Source organism: Canis lupus, chromosome 9 (genome assembly GCF_011100685.1).
Source record: "Canis lupus familiaris isolate Mischka breed German Shepherd chromosome 9, alternate assembly UU_Cfam_GSD_1.0, whole genome shotgun sequence".
NCBI classification, from domain to species: domain Eukaryota; kingdom Metazoa; phylum Chordata; class Mammalia; order Carnivora; family Canidae; genus Canis; species Canis lupus.
The window spans coordinates 49189034-49202411 of record NC_049230.1 but is presented as its reverse complement, the minus strand read 5'-3'; the positions used below and the strand labels follow the sequence as shown (position 1 = coordinate 49202411).

At 61.3% G+C, this 13378-nt stretch overlaps 1 protein-coding gene across 1 annotated transcript in view; it reads right to left on the bottom strand.

The window, feature by feature from the left end:
* Positions 1-573: 573 nt before the first annotated feature.
* CCDC187 (coiled-coil domain containing 187) overlaps positions 574-13378 on the bottom strand; it is a 37225-nt gene continuing 24420 nt past the window's right edge. Inside the window, 12 exon segments of the mRNA XM_038548787.1 lie at positions 574-3144; positions 3337-3586; positions 3943-4019; positions 4645-4754; positions 5103-5236; positions 5632-5795; positions 8198-8361; positions 9195-9341; positions 10512-10599; positions 11524-11579; positions 11581-11652; positions 12493-12578. Coding sequence (XP_038404715.1) covers positions 1842-3144; positions 3337-3586; positions 3943-4019; positions 4645-4754; positions 5103-5236; positions 5632-5795; positions 8198-8361; positions 9195-9341; positions 10512-10599; positions 11524-11579; positions 11581-11652; positions 12493-12578 — 2651 coding nt within the window. The 3' untranslated portion in view covers positions 574-1841.

Sequence of the window (13378 nt, the reverse complement as noted above, 5' to 3'; positions counted from 1 at the left end):
GTGGCCATTACAGGCACTCCAGAAAGGGATCAAAAGGCCTCATAAATTGGTCTGGTGATTTGGGATCTGAAGTGCCAAAGGCTCATTCGGGGGCGTTTTATGCAGGAGGCACAGTTGAGCAGGGCAGTTGAAAGAGACAGATCACTGGAAAATTAAATGTGGGCTTTAACTGAGAAATAATCATTTTCTATGAAAGATAATGACTTCTCTGGAGGCTCATATAAAGATTTATCGGCCCCAGACATTAGTAGGGATCAGAGCCAAGGTGAGCAAGGCACCGGCGGCAGCAATCTTGGTGTGGAAGTCTCACGGGCTCCTAGACCCAGATGCCAGATCCCGCGCTCTGCAGTCGTGGTGCCAGCTGAGATTCAGGGCGTTGCACGTGGTGCTGACCTGAACCATGGATGCTCCCTTGGACCTCGGACCCTGCTGACGTAGGTGCAAGGCCTCCGGCGCAGGCATCTCCAGCACCTGCCTGCACCAAGGGAAAGTCACTCGGGAGGCCCTAGGTCAGCTGGGAGCACGGCCACCTCACGGCGACCAGAAAGGAGACAATCGAGTTTGAGGCAAATCTGCAGGGTTTTGATGTTGGAGATTTATTACCATGCCAAACGCGTGTGTGTAAAATACATAATTCCTCTCACATGGCCTTGTAAATCCAAAAGAGTCAGCAATAAACAGAAAAAAAAATTACAGACTAATCTGTTCAGAAAACGAGAAGGAAATCGATAAGAAAGCTGTAGCTCAGAATCTGTTTGGAAATTGTGTACACAGAGCTGGAACACAACCCCTGTTCCCCATCCAAGCCTCTCCTGGGTGGAATCAGCAAGAACTGTCTGAGCTGGTGCCTCCCTGAGCTGCAAAACAACTCGGCGTGTGACAAAGGTTGACCTGGCCAGCAGCCGACCTGCACACGCGGCTGCCCCAGAGCTGGCGCCTGGGGGAGGGCTTCCTGGAGAGGGCCCCTCTCCGGAGCTAGAGGGTGGAGGGCGCAGGCAGACTTCAGGGCTCTCCCAGGCCAGCTTTGGGGACAGCTCCCATCTCAACTCCAAGTCACGAAAGTCTGGATCTTCCTGGGGCTCCACATAAGTGCAGTCAAGGGGAAGGGGATGAGCTACCCTCTAAAAGCTGGGGATGTCTAAGGCTCTGGATGGGCGCAGCCAAGCCCTGGAGGGATCAGCACCCTGCCCCCACCCCTGAAGACGGCCCTCATTCCACAACGGGCCACAATGGATGGCCACCAGGAAACGGGCTCCGGTGTCCTCCAAGAAGGTCCTGAGCACTCAGGGAGTCTGTGGCCCACCTGCTGCCAAAAGACAGGCCAAGCTTGGCTGATGACCTTTGGCCCTTGAGCTGGTGGCTCCTCTAATCCTCGCAGGCCTGGGCCTTGGGCGCCAGGAGAGCTGGGGGCTGAGTCAGTGCAAACGTGCCCCCTGCCCACCTCACCCATGCTTCCCCAGAACCTCTCTCTCCCGGCCTTTGTGGATGGCTCTCAGTCCTGGCTCATGCTCTCCGTGGCCTGCTGCCTGGCTCAGCCCTGGGAGTTGAACCCAAAGTTCAAAAAAATACCGAGCCCACTGCACTTGATGTCTCCCACCACACTGTCCTCGGCCTAGTGTCAGATGACCACCAGCACGGCCAGCTGCAGGTGGCTACTCTGAATGGTGGCTCTGCCCTCAGGTGTCCAGGCTTCCAGAGCCTTCTGCACACGTGGGCACATGTGGGCACACATGAGTATAATGTCACAGGTGCCTGCATGTCACCACGGGGGCTGCACTGTCTTCTCAGGAGTCTCATCCTCCCGAGGCCGCTGGGTCAGCCTAGGGGACAGGCCAGCTCTGTCAGCGGGCCGCCGGCTGGGCCAGCTCTGAGACCAGAGCTAGTGAGTCGCACAGGATCCTTCTAGTGAGCTGGCTGGAGACTAAATCGACCGCCTCGGCTCTCTCTGCACCGGGTGGGTCGATGCAGGGGCCCTTCTGCCCGGTGCCAGACAGCCCTGTGCCACCAGCCACCAGCAATACTGGAAGACCATCCCCGGCCATACAGGCCACTCTGGATGGGGCTGGGGGCTGCAGCATCACCTGCCGTGCAGCATCACCCACCGCCCCCCATGATGGGGAGCCTAGCCAGCCAATCGGTTCAGACCACCCGCTGCCCACGGCCTGGGTTCCCCCATCAGACCTTGATCCACCCAACTTGTCCTCAAAGCTTCCACTGTGCGCACCTGCCCCCAGGAAGAGCCCTGACTCCTGGGGCCCCAGAGACAGGGCCTCAGGCAGGGCCTTCTTAGACAAGGAGGGCACCTCTCCAGTTTTGATGGAGGCGTCCTCCTCTGGGGGGCCCCTAGGGAACATGGCATCTTCAGGTGGGGGAGGGAAGTCTTCTGAGTGGGGGCTGGTGGGGCTGGCCTCACTCTCTGCTGGGAAGGTGGGAGGTGGAGGAGGGAGGCTGGCGTCCCTATGGGTGGAGGACTGGAGGTCGGCACTGCTGTAGGACAGCACGTCGTCGACAGGGGACAGGATCTCAGGCAAGACCCTGCTGGCCAGGGTGGGGCAGGCTTCCTCCAGGGCAGGGGAGTCTCCACCCCCGCTATGCCCAGGAGCCCGGCCCTCAGGTGTCAGGGCTACCAGACTGCCAGGGTCCCCAGGAGGAGCCCTCAGGCTCCCAGGGACCTTGGGTTCAGACCCGGCCTCCTGGGGTTTCTTGTCATTGGATGGACTCAGGTCAGCATTCCCGGGCTCCTGTGGGCGGCCAGCTGAGGCCTGCAGAAGCACAGGCTCTCCTTTGGCTAAATCCACCTTTTCAGATGTCAAGGACCCCGAGGGAGAGGAAAGGGACAGATCTAAGTCACTGGAGGAAGAGGCTTTGGATGGGAGTGGCTTTCGGGCAGCCTCGGGGGACTTCTGTTTGGCTCTCTCTGCATGTAATCCACTGATCATGCTCCCACTGGTTCCAGAAGCTTCCTGCTCCTTCCCAAGGTCCAAGGAAGGAAGTGCAGAGCAGGACACCCCACCACTTTCCAGGTGGGATGAGCCTCCTGCCAGCGAGGAGTGCCCTAAGGCTGGGTCCGCACCAGGGCCTGGCTCCAGCAGGTTCTCCTCGTCCCAGACTTTGCTGGACGCCTCTGACAGCTCTGACCCTGACCTGGAAGAAGGCGTACAATGGAGAGGCAGCAGCTGGCCCTCCTGCAGGAGGCCTGGACCTGGCTCTGGGCCTCCTGCCTCCATGAAGGAGCAGTGCAGAGCACTGGCCCCGGTGCCCCCCAGCCCCTCCCAGGCCACCTGCCCCCCACCTCCATGAAGCCCCTGGGTGTCTTGAGGAGAGAACTCCCCGGACCTGCCAGGTTCCCCGTCTGGGGCATCCCCAGCTGCCCAGTCCAACAGGGACGTGGAGCTCTCGGAAAGCTGCACCAGAGTGGCGGACACTTTCTGAAACTCTTGGAGAGAGGGGCAGGACAGCTCTTTCACAGGGGACACGGTGTGGGACCATGCAGAAGACCCCGAGCAGCTCCAGGGAGTGTACTTGGACTCAGACTCCGGGCCCAGGCCCAGGGGGCTGCCCTCACGCAGGCTGGGTGGTGCAGGAGCTGCAGAGAGAGGGGAGTTTGAGAGTAAGGGCTACCCCTAGGGTGCAGAGATAAGCGGCAGCCCACACCCCATGGCCTCGACCCAGTGGACCCAGACCAGAAAAGCCCAGACAGGCGGGAGAAATGTCCACAGCACCAGCGCAGTGAATCCTCGACTACACCGGTTAGCTCTGCCTGGACAGGGGATCTCCCTACGGTCACTCCCCTGCCACTTGGGGACCTGTGGTGGGAGGGTGGGGGTGTAGGCAGGGCTCCCCCGAAGGGCTTGGGGAGAAGGCTGGCTCTGCCTGAAGAACTGGTCTTGGACGACCCTTAGATAGGGATTCGATGTTCCCTGTGCAAGGCAGGGGCCTCACCTGGAGCAGCAGTGAGCGGAGCAGCTTCCAGCTGAGGGAAGGGGTTGTAGGGGTCCTCCTGCCAACAGGGCTCTATCCTGAAAGCACATATGTGGGGATGTCCCAGGGGCTCCCTGGAGAGGGCCCCATCCTTCCTCCTGGCTCAGGGCCTCTGCAGGTGCCTTGGGCCACCCCAAAAGCTTGACAACCGTGCCTGCCAGGCACCTGCCCCAGTGGGAAGTGACCGTCAGAGCACAGGACTCCCCAGGTGGGGGGCAGGGGGACCCGTTTTTAGGGGTTCTGGCCTCAGTCCCCACTGGATTAGGTCTCTGAGGTGCTTGTATCCAAGAGGCTCAGGGGCATGTGTTCCCTGGAAGGGCCCCACCTACAGCCCCCACCACTGGAACTTGGGCCAATCCACCAAGTGACATGTGTTTCCATAGAGGGGGTCAGACTCAGGAGGGCATGGGGAGCACTGGGGGTGCACAGGGGACCCAGGCCAAGATGAAGGGGTGCCGGGGGGTAGTGAGGTTCTCTCAAGGAGAGGACCAGCATCTCCATGCCCCAGGGTCCTGTGCCCTGCCCCAGAGTCACAACCCCCACCCCAGGGTCACACCTCCTGTCAGAAGGTCATGCCCCCATCTCAGGGTCCCGCCCCCTGCCCAAGGGTCCCACCCGCTGAGCCAGGGTCACTGGCCCAGCCAGTCCCCCCAAACCTCACACCTCTGTTCCCCCAACCACCAGCTTTCCATTTGGTGGGGATCCTCCATGGGGCTGCTGGAAAAATCCAGCCCCAATTTCGACCCTGCTGGGCTTGTGCTGCCTTCAACCACCTGCTGGAGAAAGACCACAGCCAGGGTATGGCCACTGCAGCCAGGACATCAGCCCGCACCCCTTAGCTGTGGATAAAGCTCCTATGTCCTGGTGGCTATGCTAACAAAGATCATCCCCTTAAAGATGGCCGTGGAGCCTCCCACTTACCAGGTACTCCTCCCTGCAGCGGGCTCCAGAGACCCCGCAAGGGTTGAATCCACCTGGGAAGGGCCAAACAGGCCCCATCCCATCAACGCCCTCCCGTGGTGGACAGGGTGACGCCCCACCCAAAGCCACATGGTGGAGCCCCACAAAGCAAGGCCAGCCCCCCACCCCTGCAGAAGGTGCAGGGCCAAGCCTTGACTCACACTGGCTTTTGGGGGGCTGCAGGGAGCCCCTCTGCCCAGGGAACACCGGCCCTGGAGTTCCTGTGCGGGGCTTCCCTTCAGAGGCCTGGTCTCCTCCTTTGACGACAAGGAGCTGGGGTTAAGCTGCGGGTCTCCTGCGAGCAAAGGGACTGTGAGCATTGACGGGCACAGAATGTGGGATATGGACGGCACAGCATCTGGGAACTCTGAAGCCGTGTGAAAAAATCAGCCTCGGGAAACGGGCACAGCACCCAAACTGGCCCCCCATCATCCAGAGGGGGAGACCAAGGCAGGGAGGAGCGCCCCCAGCCAGCCCACCCCATGCTGCCTGGAGGTGGTGCTTGAGGTGCCTGCAGGAGGCCTTCCTGTGGGCAGGCCACTGCACCCAGACACGGAGGGAGGGGTCGGGGACTCCCCAGTTACACAGCTCAGGCGAGGCTCCCCAGCACGCAGGGCCATCTGACCTCAAGCCAATATGGCCCTAAGTGGCCAGGGCCCGCAAACAGAGTGACTGCCCTGCCCCTGTTACCTTGGCCCACGGGGCTGTGGCTCTTTGCCAGCTGGCCCCCAGTGTCAGGCCAGCCGCTGGCCACAAGCGTGTCCACTCCCCACAGAGGCCTTGGAGGCAGCCGGTGACTGTCTGTAGCTGACGTGGCCTGGGGGGGTGTCCTGTCCTCCTGCCCGATGGGAAGTCTGCAAGGCAGTGAGCACAGAGGGGCTGTGACCCTGCTCAGGCTGTGCCCTCCCCTGGTGATGAGCCCTGACCAGGACACTCCACAGGTGGGACAGCATGTGTCAACATCCAGAGCACAGCTGTGGTCGGTGGCCGAGTGGTTAGCACACGGGTAAGGGAAAATGGGTCCTGGGTCTCCCCACTGGGCGGCTTCCCAAACCGGGGCTGTAGCTGGGGGCTGACTGGGGGGTGATGGGAGGGAGGGCCTGTCTGTCCCCCAGCAGAGGGTGCTCTGTCAAGGTTTCTGCATGGGGATGGGCTCACCTGAGCTCTGGGAGGCACAGGGGTTGGATGCTCGGATGCCACACACCCAGACCTGCTGCCAGACTCTGGGCACACAGACGGGCATCAAGAACCCCCTCCCTAGACACACAACATGCACATTGCAGCCTCGAGGCAGCCGCAGGGGTACCAGGGGGCCAGGCCCCCTGTTTGCTGGACCAAGGGTCAGTGCTGGCAGGCACGCCTGCTGGACACCGCCACCACTCTCTGCTCGGCTTGCCTTGCTTTTATTCCTAGTCTTGCCCCAGGCGCTCGGGCTCACTACAACTGGGCACAGCTTGCCACACCCCCTGGGTGGCCCTGAGCGTCTCCCACATCCAGCGTGTGAACAGGACGTGGGGTCACAGGGAGCTCTGGAGCTCTGACCTCTCTGGGGTAAGGCCCAGTGGGTGCCTGTCCATCCAGGGCTACCCGGATGCAGGTCCCCACTGGCCCCAGGAGCCAGGATGGTGAGGACGGAGCACCGGGCTGCGCCTGAGCCCATCGCTGCCCCCCACCCCCGCCTGCCAGAGCTTCCTCAGCAGAACAGGCCAAATAAAACTGGGACAGGAGCCCCCTTCCACAGGCTTATCGGCCCTCCCCGCACCCAGGGTCTCAGCCAGGAGCCCCGGGGGCTAAGTGAGGCCTGCCCACCACCCAGACTGGAATTACAGCCACCTGAGGGTCCCTGGGGGTGGCCCCACAGGGACGCCCCCGGGCCTGCCCTACGAGGCCTGCAGAGCTCCTCCTGTTCCTCCTGAACAGAGGAACAAAGGGACTCGGAGATTCTCCATGGGGCCGTGGAGCTTCAGCCAATAACCAAACATGTCTCTCCTGGCTAGGTGGTGGGGGCGGTTCTAGGAAATCTGAAATATTTCCTTATATGTACACAGCTTCTCTGTTCCTTGACTTTCTAACAGGGACGGTGCCTCACTGGTGTGATGGCAAATGCAAAAGAGGCTTTGCCCCCCAGGAGGACGTTGGCTCCTATGGTGGCCCCAGTCCACCGACTGCCTGCCTGGGCTTATGGCCCTGCCACACAGCCTTCTGACGAAGCTCTTGGGGACCAAGAGGGCACAGAGCCTGGAAGCCTCTTCAGACATCCTTGGGCCTGGCAATCGGTAGCAACATGAACGTGAATCTCAGTCCTTTCTGGGTTTATTTGAGAAGCACTCTTGCAGAGAAGCCAAGTGGGGCTTGTGGCCAGGCAGCCGAGTGGGTGATGACCCCTTCGTGGGGTGGAGGCGTGCAAAGGGCCCCACCACGTGGGAAAAGGGCGGCTGGGGGTGCTGGTGCTTCCAGAGGCAGGCAGGGGTCCCTGTGAAGGCCGCTCCTGGGGTGGGAGTTGGGGGATGAGCCCTTCCCGGAGTGGGGGCTGCCTCCTGCGTCCTCACCCCCAGGTGGCTGTAATTCCAGTCTGGGTGGTGGGCAGGTGGCCCTGGGGCTATTTTAGTTACAACAGGAGGGAAGAAGGCTTTCCCAGTGTAGCTCGCTCTCTCCCACAGAAGGCTCTGGGGTCAGGTAGCACCAGTCACTGGACACCCCCTCCACCCTCATGGTGACCCAGCCTAGGCAGGGCCCCTCTAGTCTGTCACAAGAGGCCCTTGTGCTGCAAAACGAGGCCAGCTGCCACAGCCTGCAGAACAGCCCCACACCAGCCCGGGAAGGGGCTCCTGGTCGCTGGGTGGCCACACAGTGTTGCCTGCCACCCTGGAGCAAGGCCAGTCTACTTGCTCTGTCTCACGCACCCCGTCCCCATTTAACAGATGAGGAACTGGGCTCAGAGAAGGGAGGACACCCCAGGGCTGCACCCTCACCAGCACAGCTAGGAATGAGCCAGGCCCTGTCTGTGCTCCTCCCGCTGGGCCAGGAAGCCCTGATGTTGGCCCTATATCCCCACAGGCCGGCTAGTTGGAGAAGGGCCTCCTCGGGGTCCCCACTGCTGCCCTCCACTCAGCAGGGCTGAGAGGTGAAGGGCCCGAAGCCACAAGGAAACAGTGGCCACTCGGCATAGGAAAGGCTTTTTTTGTTTGTTTGTTTGTGTTTTAGGAAAGGCTTTTAATGGCAGGCACCGCAGCCAGGGCTGCTGGTGGCAACTCACTGTTGGGCTCCTGGTCTCTCAGGGCTTCTCTGGAGGCCGTGGCTGGTGAGGTTGCGGGGCCCACGAGGTGTCGGGGGGCACGAGGAGCCCTGGGCCGGCCTCTTGGGTTGTGGACTTGTTTTGGACCCCTCCATCGGAGCAGGCTTGACTCCGGGGCCAGAGCTCTGTAAGAAGCAGCGCAGGGGAGCCGTGTGAAACACATGTGCTTCGCCTACTCTCAGGAGGAGTGAGGGGCGGGTAGGGTGAGGTCATTGGCAGCACGGGGCGTGGTGCCGAAGCAGCTGGAGGGATTGTCTAACCCCCCAGAAGCCCTGCATCCTGTGTGAACAGCCCCCAAACAGGTGCAGACATGAGAGCCAGGACTGGGGAGGCTTGGCCCAAGGCTGCTCTAGGTCACCTGTCCTGCAGGTCTGCATGAGGCAGGGCACACACCACCCTGCTGCTCATCCCACAGAATCCAGTTCGTTTCATCCTCACTCCACTGGGTGAGGCCCCTGGCATCCCCATCTCAACAGAGGAGATGTCCAGGCTGGGGACGTGTCCACACAGTCCCCTCCATGTGTCAGCTGGTGGGGATGGGGAGCTGGAGCAAGCACACCCTTGCTGTTTGGGGTTCCCCTTGGGGCTGCACCCTCAGAGCCTGGCCACCCTTCCTCCCTGCCTCAGCCCCCACCAGCCCTGGCCCCAGCCCCTGCTCTAGCCTGACACCCCTCCTTCCCACTGAGCTTCTCATCTCCACCTCTGGGCCTGGAGCACCTTCCCCTACCATGGGGGGCGGGCAGATCTGGCTCCCCCTGGAGAGCCTGACAAGGGCCGAGGTGTCCAGGAAACCTTCCTGGCCCCCATAGCAGGTGACCAGCTGCCCTCCTGCCCTCCAGTGGCACCGTTTCCCAGGCCCTCCCCACTCTGAATCACAGGTGTATTGACGAGGGTCCTGTGCCATCCCATAGAGCAGCCAGGTGACTGGTCAAGCCTCCAGCCCAGTGAGTGCACCCACCTGAGGCACTCCGGTCCGGGCCTGGAACTCCTGCTGCAGATGCTTCACAGCCTTCCGCAGGGAGAGGATGTCCTTCTGGTGCTGCAGGAGCAGCATCCTCTCCTTGTGTGAGAACAGGTGAGTGTTTTGCAGGCACCGGATTTCTCTCTGAACCAGCCAGGGGAGACATCAGCGAACCCCCAGCCCCGCACAAAGGAATGCATTGAAGACAGACACATGATGAACGGGGAGAACGGGTGTCTTGGCGGGGGGCAGCCCAGCTCCAGAGGGTCCTTCCCTGAGCCTGCCCACATGCCCCCACCCTTCTCATCCTGCTCAGCATGTTGGAACCCCTCTTGGGTTTGGCCAACAGGAGTCTTAGCAAGAGGCAGGAGGGAAGGTGGGGTGTTGGTCCCTGGGTCCCCCAACCTGGGTGGGGATGGGCAGGCTGCTCCTCTGCCCTCCCCCACTCAGCCTTCCCCCATGCAGCCCTCCCTTTCTGCAGGCTCTGGGCACTGTCCCCACCCTTTATTAAACTGTCCCCATCTGTCATCTGGTCCTCGCCTTGTCTCTGATGGTGCATCCCTCAGCAGGGCCATCTTGCCCAGAGTGGCCCCAGTGGACTGGGGCTCAGCCCCCAGTCCCCACCACAGTGGCTCCACCCGGCTCACTGCCTCCTTGCCGTGTGACAGCTAGAGCCCCTTCAAAGCCCCCTTCATAGCTCACAGACTGGGGCATGCCCTACAGATGGTGTCACTTGCATCTTTCTCTCTGGGTCTCCTCCCGTTGCCCCTCTGCCTGGAATCCCCACATCTGCCGCCGTGCCTCCCTGGCCCATACAGGGCAGGGGTCTTCTCTCAACCCAAGTCCAGCAGCACCCCTCACTTCCCCTCTGAGGGTCCCTGAGCAAGCTAGCTGCCTACACTGAGCCTCAGTGTCTTCATGTGCATAAGCTGGTCCCATCACATAGCGCACTGGGAGACTGACATGAGGTCACGAGTAGAGCAGCCCCTGGACACCAGGCTGGGAGCAGCGTGAGAGCCCCTCTGTGGTCCAGCACCTTCGCCCTGCTTAGTGCTGACTATGCTAAAGTCCCTGCAGCCTCGCAACAGACACTACTGTTACCTTCCCGAGCTTGAGCCTCCAACGTGCTACAGGAGACAGGACTGCAGGACCACACTGCACCCAGGCCACGCTGCCCCCTCTGACCCCTGGGCACTTCCCTTGCACCTCAGGGTCCTGGGCTACATCGGACGGTGGTGATGCCTAGGAATCATCAAGGTGCGGTGCAGAAGGCTCACATTCCTGCCCAGCCGCCGGGGTTGAGCTTGCCCTTACCTGCTCCTGCTCTAACCGGCTGAGGGCCTGCTGCTGTCTCTCTGCCAAGGCTGCCAGCAAGGCGGCGCTCCCCTTGCTGCCCAGACACCTGAGGGACAAGGCAGGACCCACGGCTCACCTCATGTCCAGCAAGGGGATGTGAAACCTGCAGACACAGCCAGCCCTGGCCAGCCAGGTGGACCTGGGATGGCCCCCTCCCACTGCTCGGACAGGCTGGGGACCCCTGGGGACCTGGTGGCACCCAGGCTGTCACTCTTCCCGCCTACTCTTCATGACCACTTTCCAGAGACAGAGGGAGGGCAGCACCTGGCACCCTGGAGCTCCAGCCCACCCAGAGGTCCCTTGCGGGGGAAGGGGGGTAGGGGAGCGGGAGCCATTGTGGAACTGCAGGCCTAGAGCCTCGCACGATGTCCACTGCATAGAGGACCTTCACCAGCCTAGTCCACCACCTGGAGAACCTTCCCTGGCCTAGTCCACTGCCCTGGAGGACCTTCACCAGCCTAGTCCACTGCCTCTAAGACCTCTCGAGGAGCACCCTCTGTGGGAGGCCATGAGGGGCGCCGAGAAGCTATCAGTGCAGCCAATATCAAGGGTCACTGACCAGCAAGCCCCAGGCTGGCGTGTACGTTGAGGGAGGTCTCTCCCCCTGTCCACTTGTAAGGACAAAGGGGCCCCGTGTGGGCGGTGGTGTCAGGCAGGGGCGAGGGCAGATGTTCCCGGGCCAAGGGAGACCCGGGCTGCAGGGCAGCACCTGCTATGCACCTGTCCCCCGACGGGCTGGCGGCGCAGAGGGCACTAGGCCTTGTTCGCGGTGCGTCACCGCCCTATCTAACTTTCGGCAAACATCGGTCACTAAGCACCGGTCACTAAACACCGGTCACTATCTGGCTCCGTCTGTTCCTTGCTTCGCAGGCAGGCCCGGGGCTCGGGGGCGGGGCCAGAGGGTGGGGGCGGGCTTCTGGGTTCGGGGGCGGGGCCCGGCGGCGGGGGGCGGGACCGCGCGTGCGCTCACCGTCGCTGATGCTCCAACCAGGCCAGCTCGGCGCGCATCTTCTCCTCCAGAGCTTTTCTCGCGCAGGCGCAGCAGCGCAGCCTGGTGCTGCGCGCGCAGCTTTTCCTCCCGCTGGCTCAGCTCGAGCATCTGGATCGTGAAGCGGCCGGGGCGTCCGGGGTTGGCGTTCCAGGGCCCCGCCAGCCTCCACTGGGGCGGGGCAGACCAAGCGGGCCGCTCCGGGACTAGCTTCGCTGGGTGGGAGGAGTGCCCAGCCCACGGGAGGCCACCGCCTCCAAGAAGCCCTCCCGGACTGCCCGCCTCACTCATCCCCTTGTGGTGCCTCCCTTCCTGGGGCGGGGTACCCTCCCTCCCGACTGTGAGCTCCCAGAGGCAGGGCAGGATCCTCATCGTCTGGGTCTCCTGCCCAGCCCTGATCCAGCCTGAGCACTTGTTTGTGCCCAAGAGAGTTGGGGAAAGACTGGACCGCCTGACCTGCAATGTGCAGCCTGACAGGTGCAACCAGCCCTGCCTGAGCACTTTGTTGAGATGTCTGCTCTCACTCACCGACCCAGGAAGAGAAAGGGGCTTCGGTGGGTGTCCGTAGGAAGGATGGTGCCTGGCAGAGAGTGTCTCCCCCCGCCCCAGACCTGCAGCGGAGACCCCTTAGGTGCGGGCTCTAGGAGAGGTGGTTCTCAGCGCCTGATGGCTCCAGGCAGCTGAGAGAGGATCTAGGTCTGAAAGCTGCTGCCGGGGAGCACCGGGACAGCTCAGTGGTTGAGCGTCTGCCTTCCACTCAGGTCATGATCCCTCAGCTCCCTGCTCAGCAGGGAGTCTGCTCCTCCCTCTCCCTCTGCTGCTTCCCCTCACCCTCCGCTCATGTTCGCTCGCTCTCTATTTCATATAAATAAATAAAATTTAAAAAGATAAATAAAAGGGGCCAGCAGTGCCTCCCCTGAAGCCCCCTCCCCAGTGTTCCTCGCCCTGTACCTGGTGGGTGGGGTTGACCCGAGCATAGAGCCTGGCCTGCGGCAGCTGCAGAAACACTTGGTCTGGTCCCACTTCCTGCCTGGGCTCTGGGGACAGAAAGCAGTCTGTGGTTGGGCTATGCAGGGGTTCTGGACAGAGTGCTGGGTCGGGTAGGGGTTCCAGGGGGCTTTCAAAGGTAGAATGTCTGGGGTAGCTTAATACCCCGCATATACAGAGCTTCACATGCCACATCTTTACTCCAGGAGGATTTGACCACCTCCTTTGTCCCGATGTGAGGTTGTGTGTGAGCCCACTGATCATACACAGGACCAGACCCAAGGTAGAGAGGCCTGCAGGATGACAAGTCCTGCTGCCTCTCTTCTGTGGAAGGAGAGACGAGTGACCTGTCTGAGGTCAGCACCAAGCAGATGGGGTGACAGCTGAACCCAGATTCTGGGTGTAAGCAGCCCTCTTGCCACTGACTGCTGCTCGCTGTCCTTCAGTGCTGGGTGGGATGGAAAAGAGACTCTAGTTTTAAAAAGTTCGTTTGAGGACTTGTGCTTTCCACCAAGAGAGTAAAAGGAATCAGACTGTGGATTTACTGTCCTACTAAAAGTAACTTTAGAATGCAATAAAACAGAAAAAAATTATATATATACATGTACACATATAAATGTTCACACACATATACAAAAGAACAATTTTCTGGATGCTGAACATCAGGCAAACGGCACAGACCCCTGATAGTCACAGTTACCTGCCTTGAGAATGTTTCTAGGCTGCAGTGCAGGGAGGGGAAACTGAGGCAGAGCCCAGTAGACCCCTCAAGAAGAGGACATGGAGCTGGAAGTCTGGAGAGACCCAGGCAGCTAAAGTTTGTGGAAGAAGGACCGGGAGGAGAGAGAAG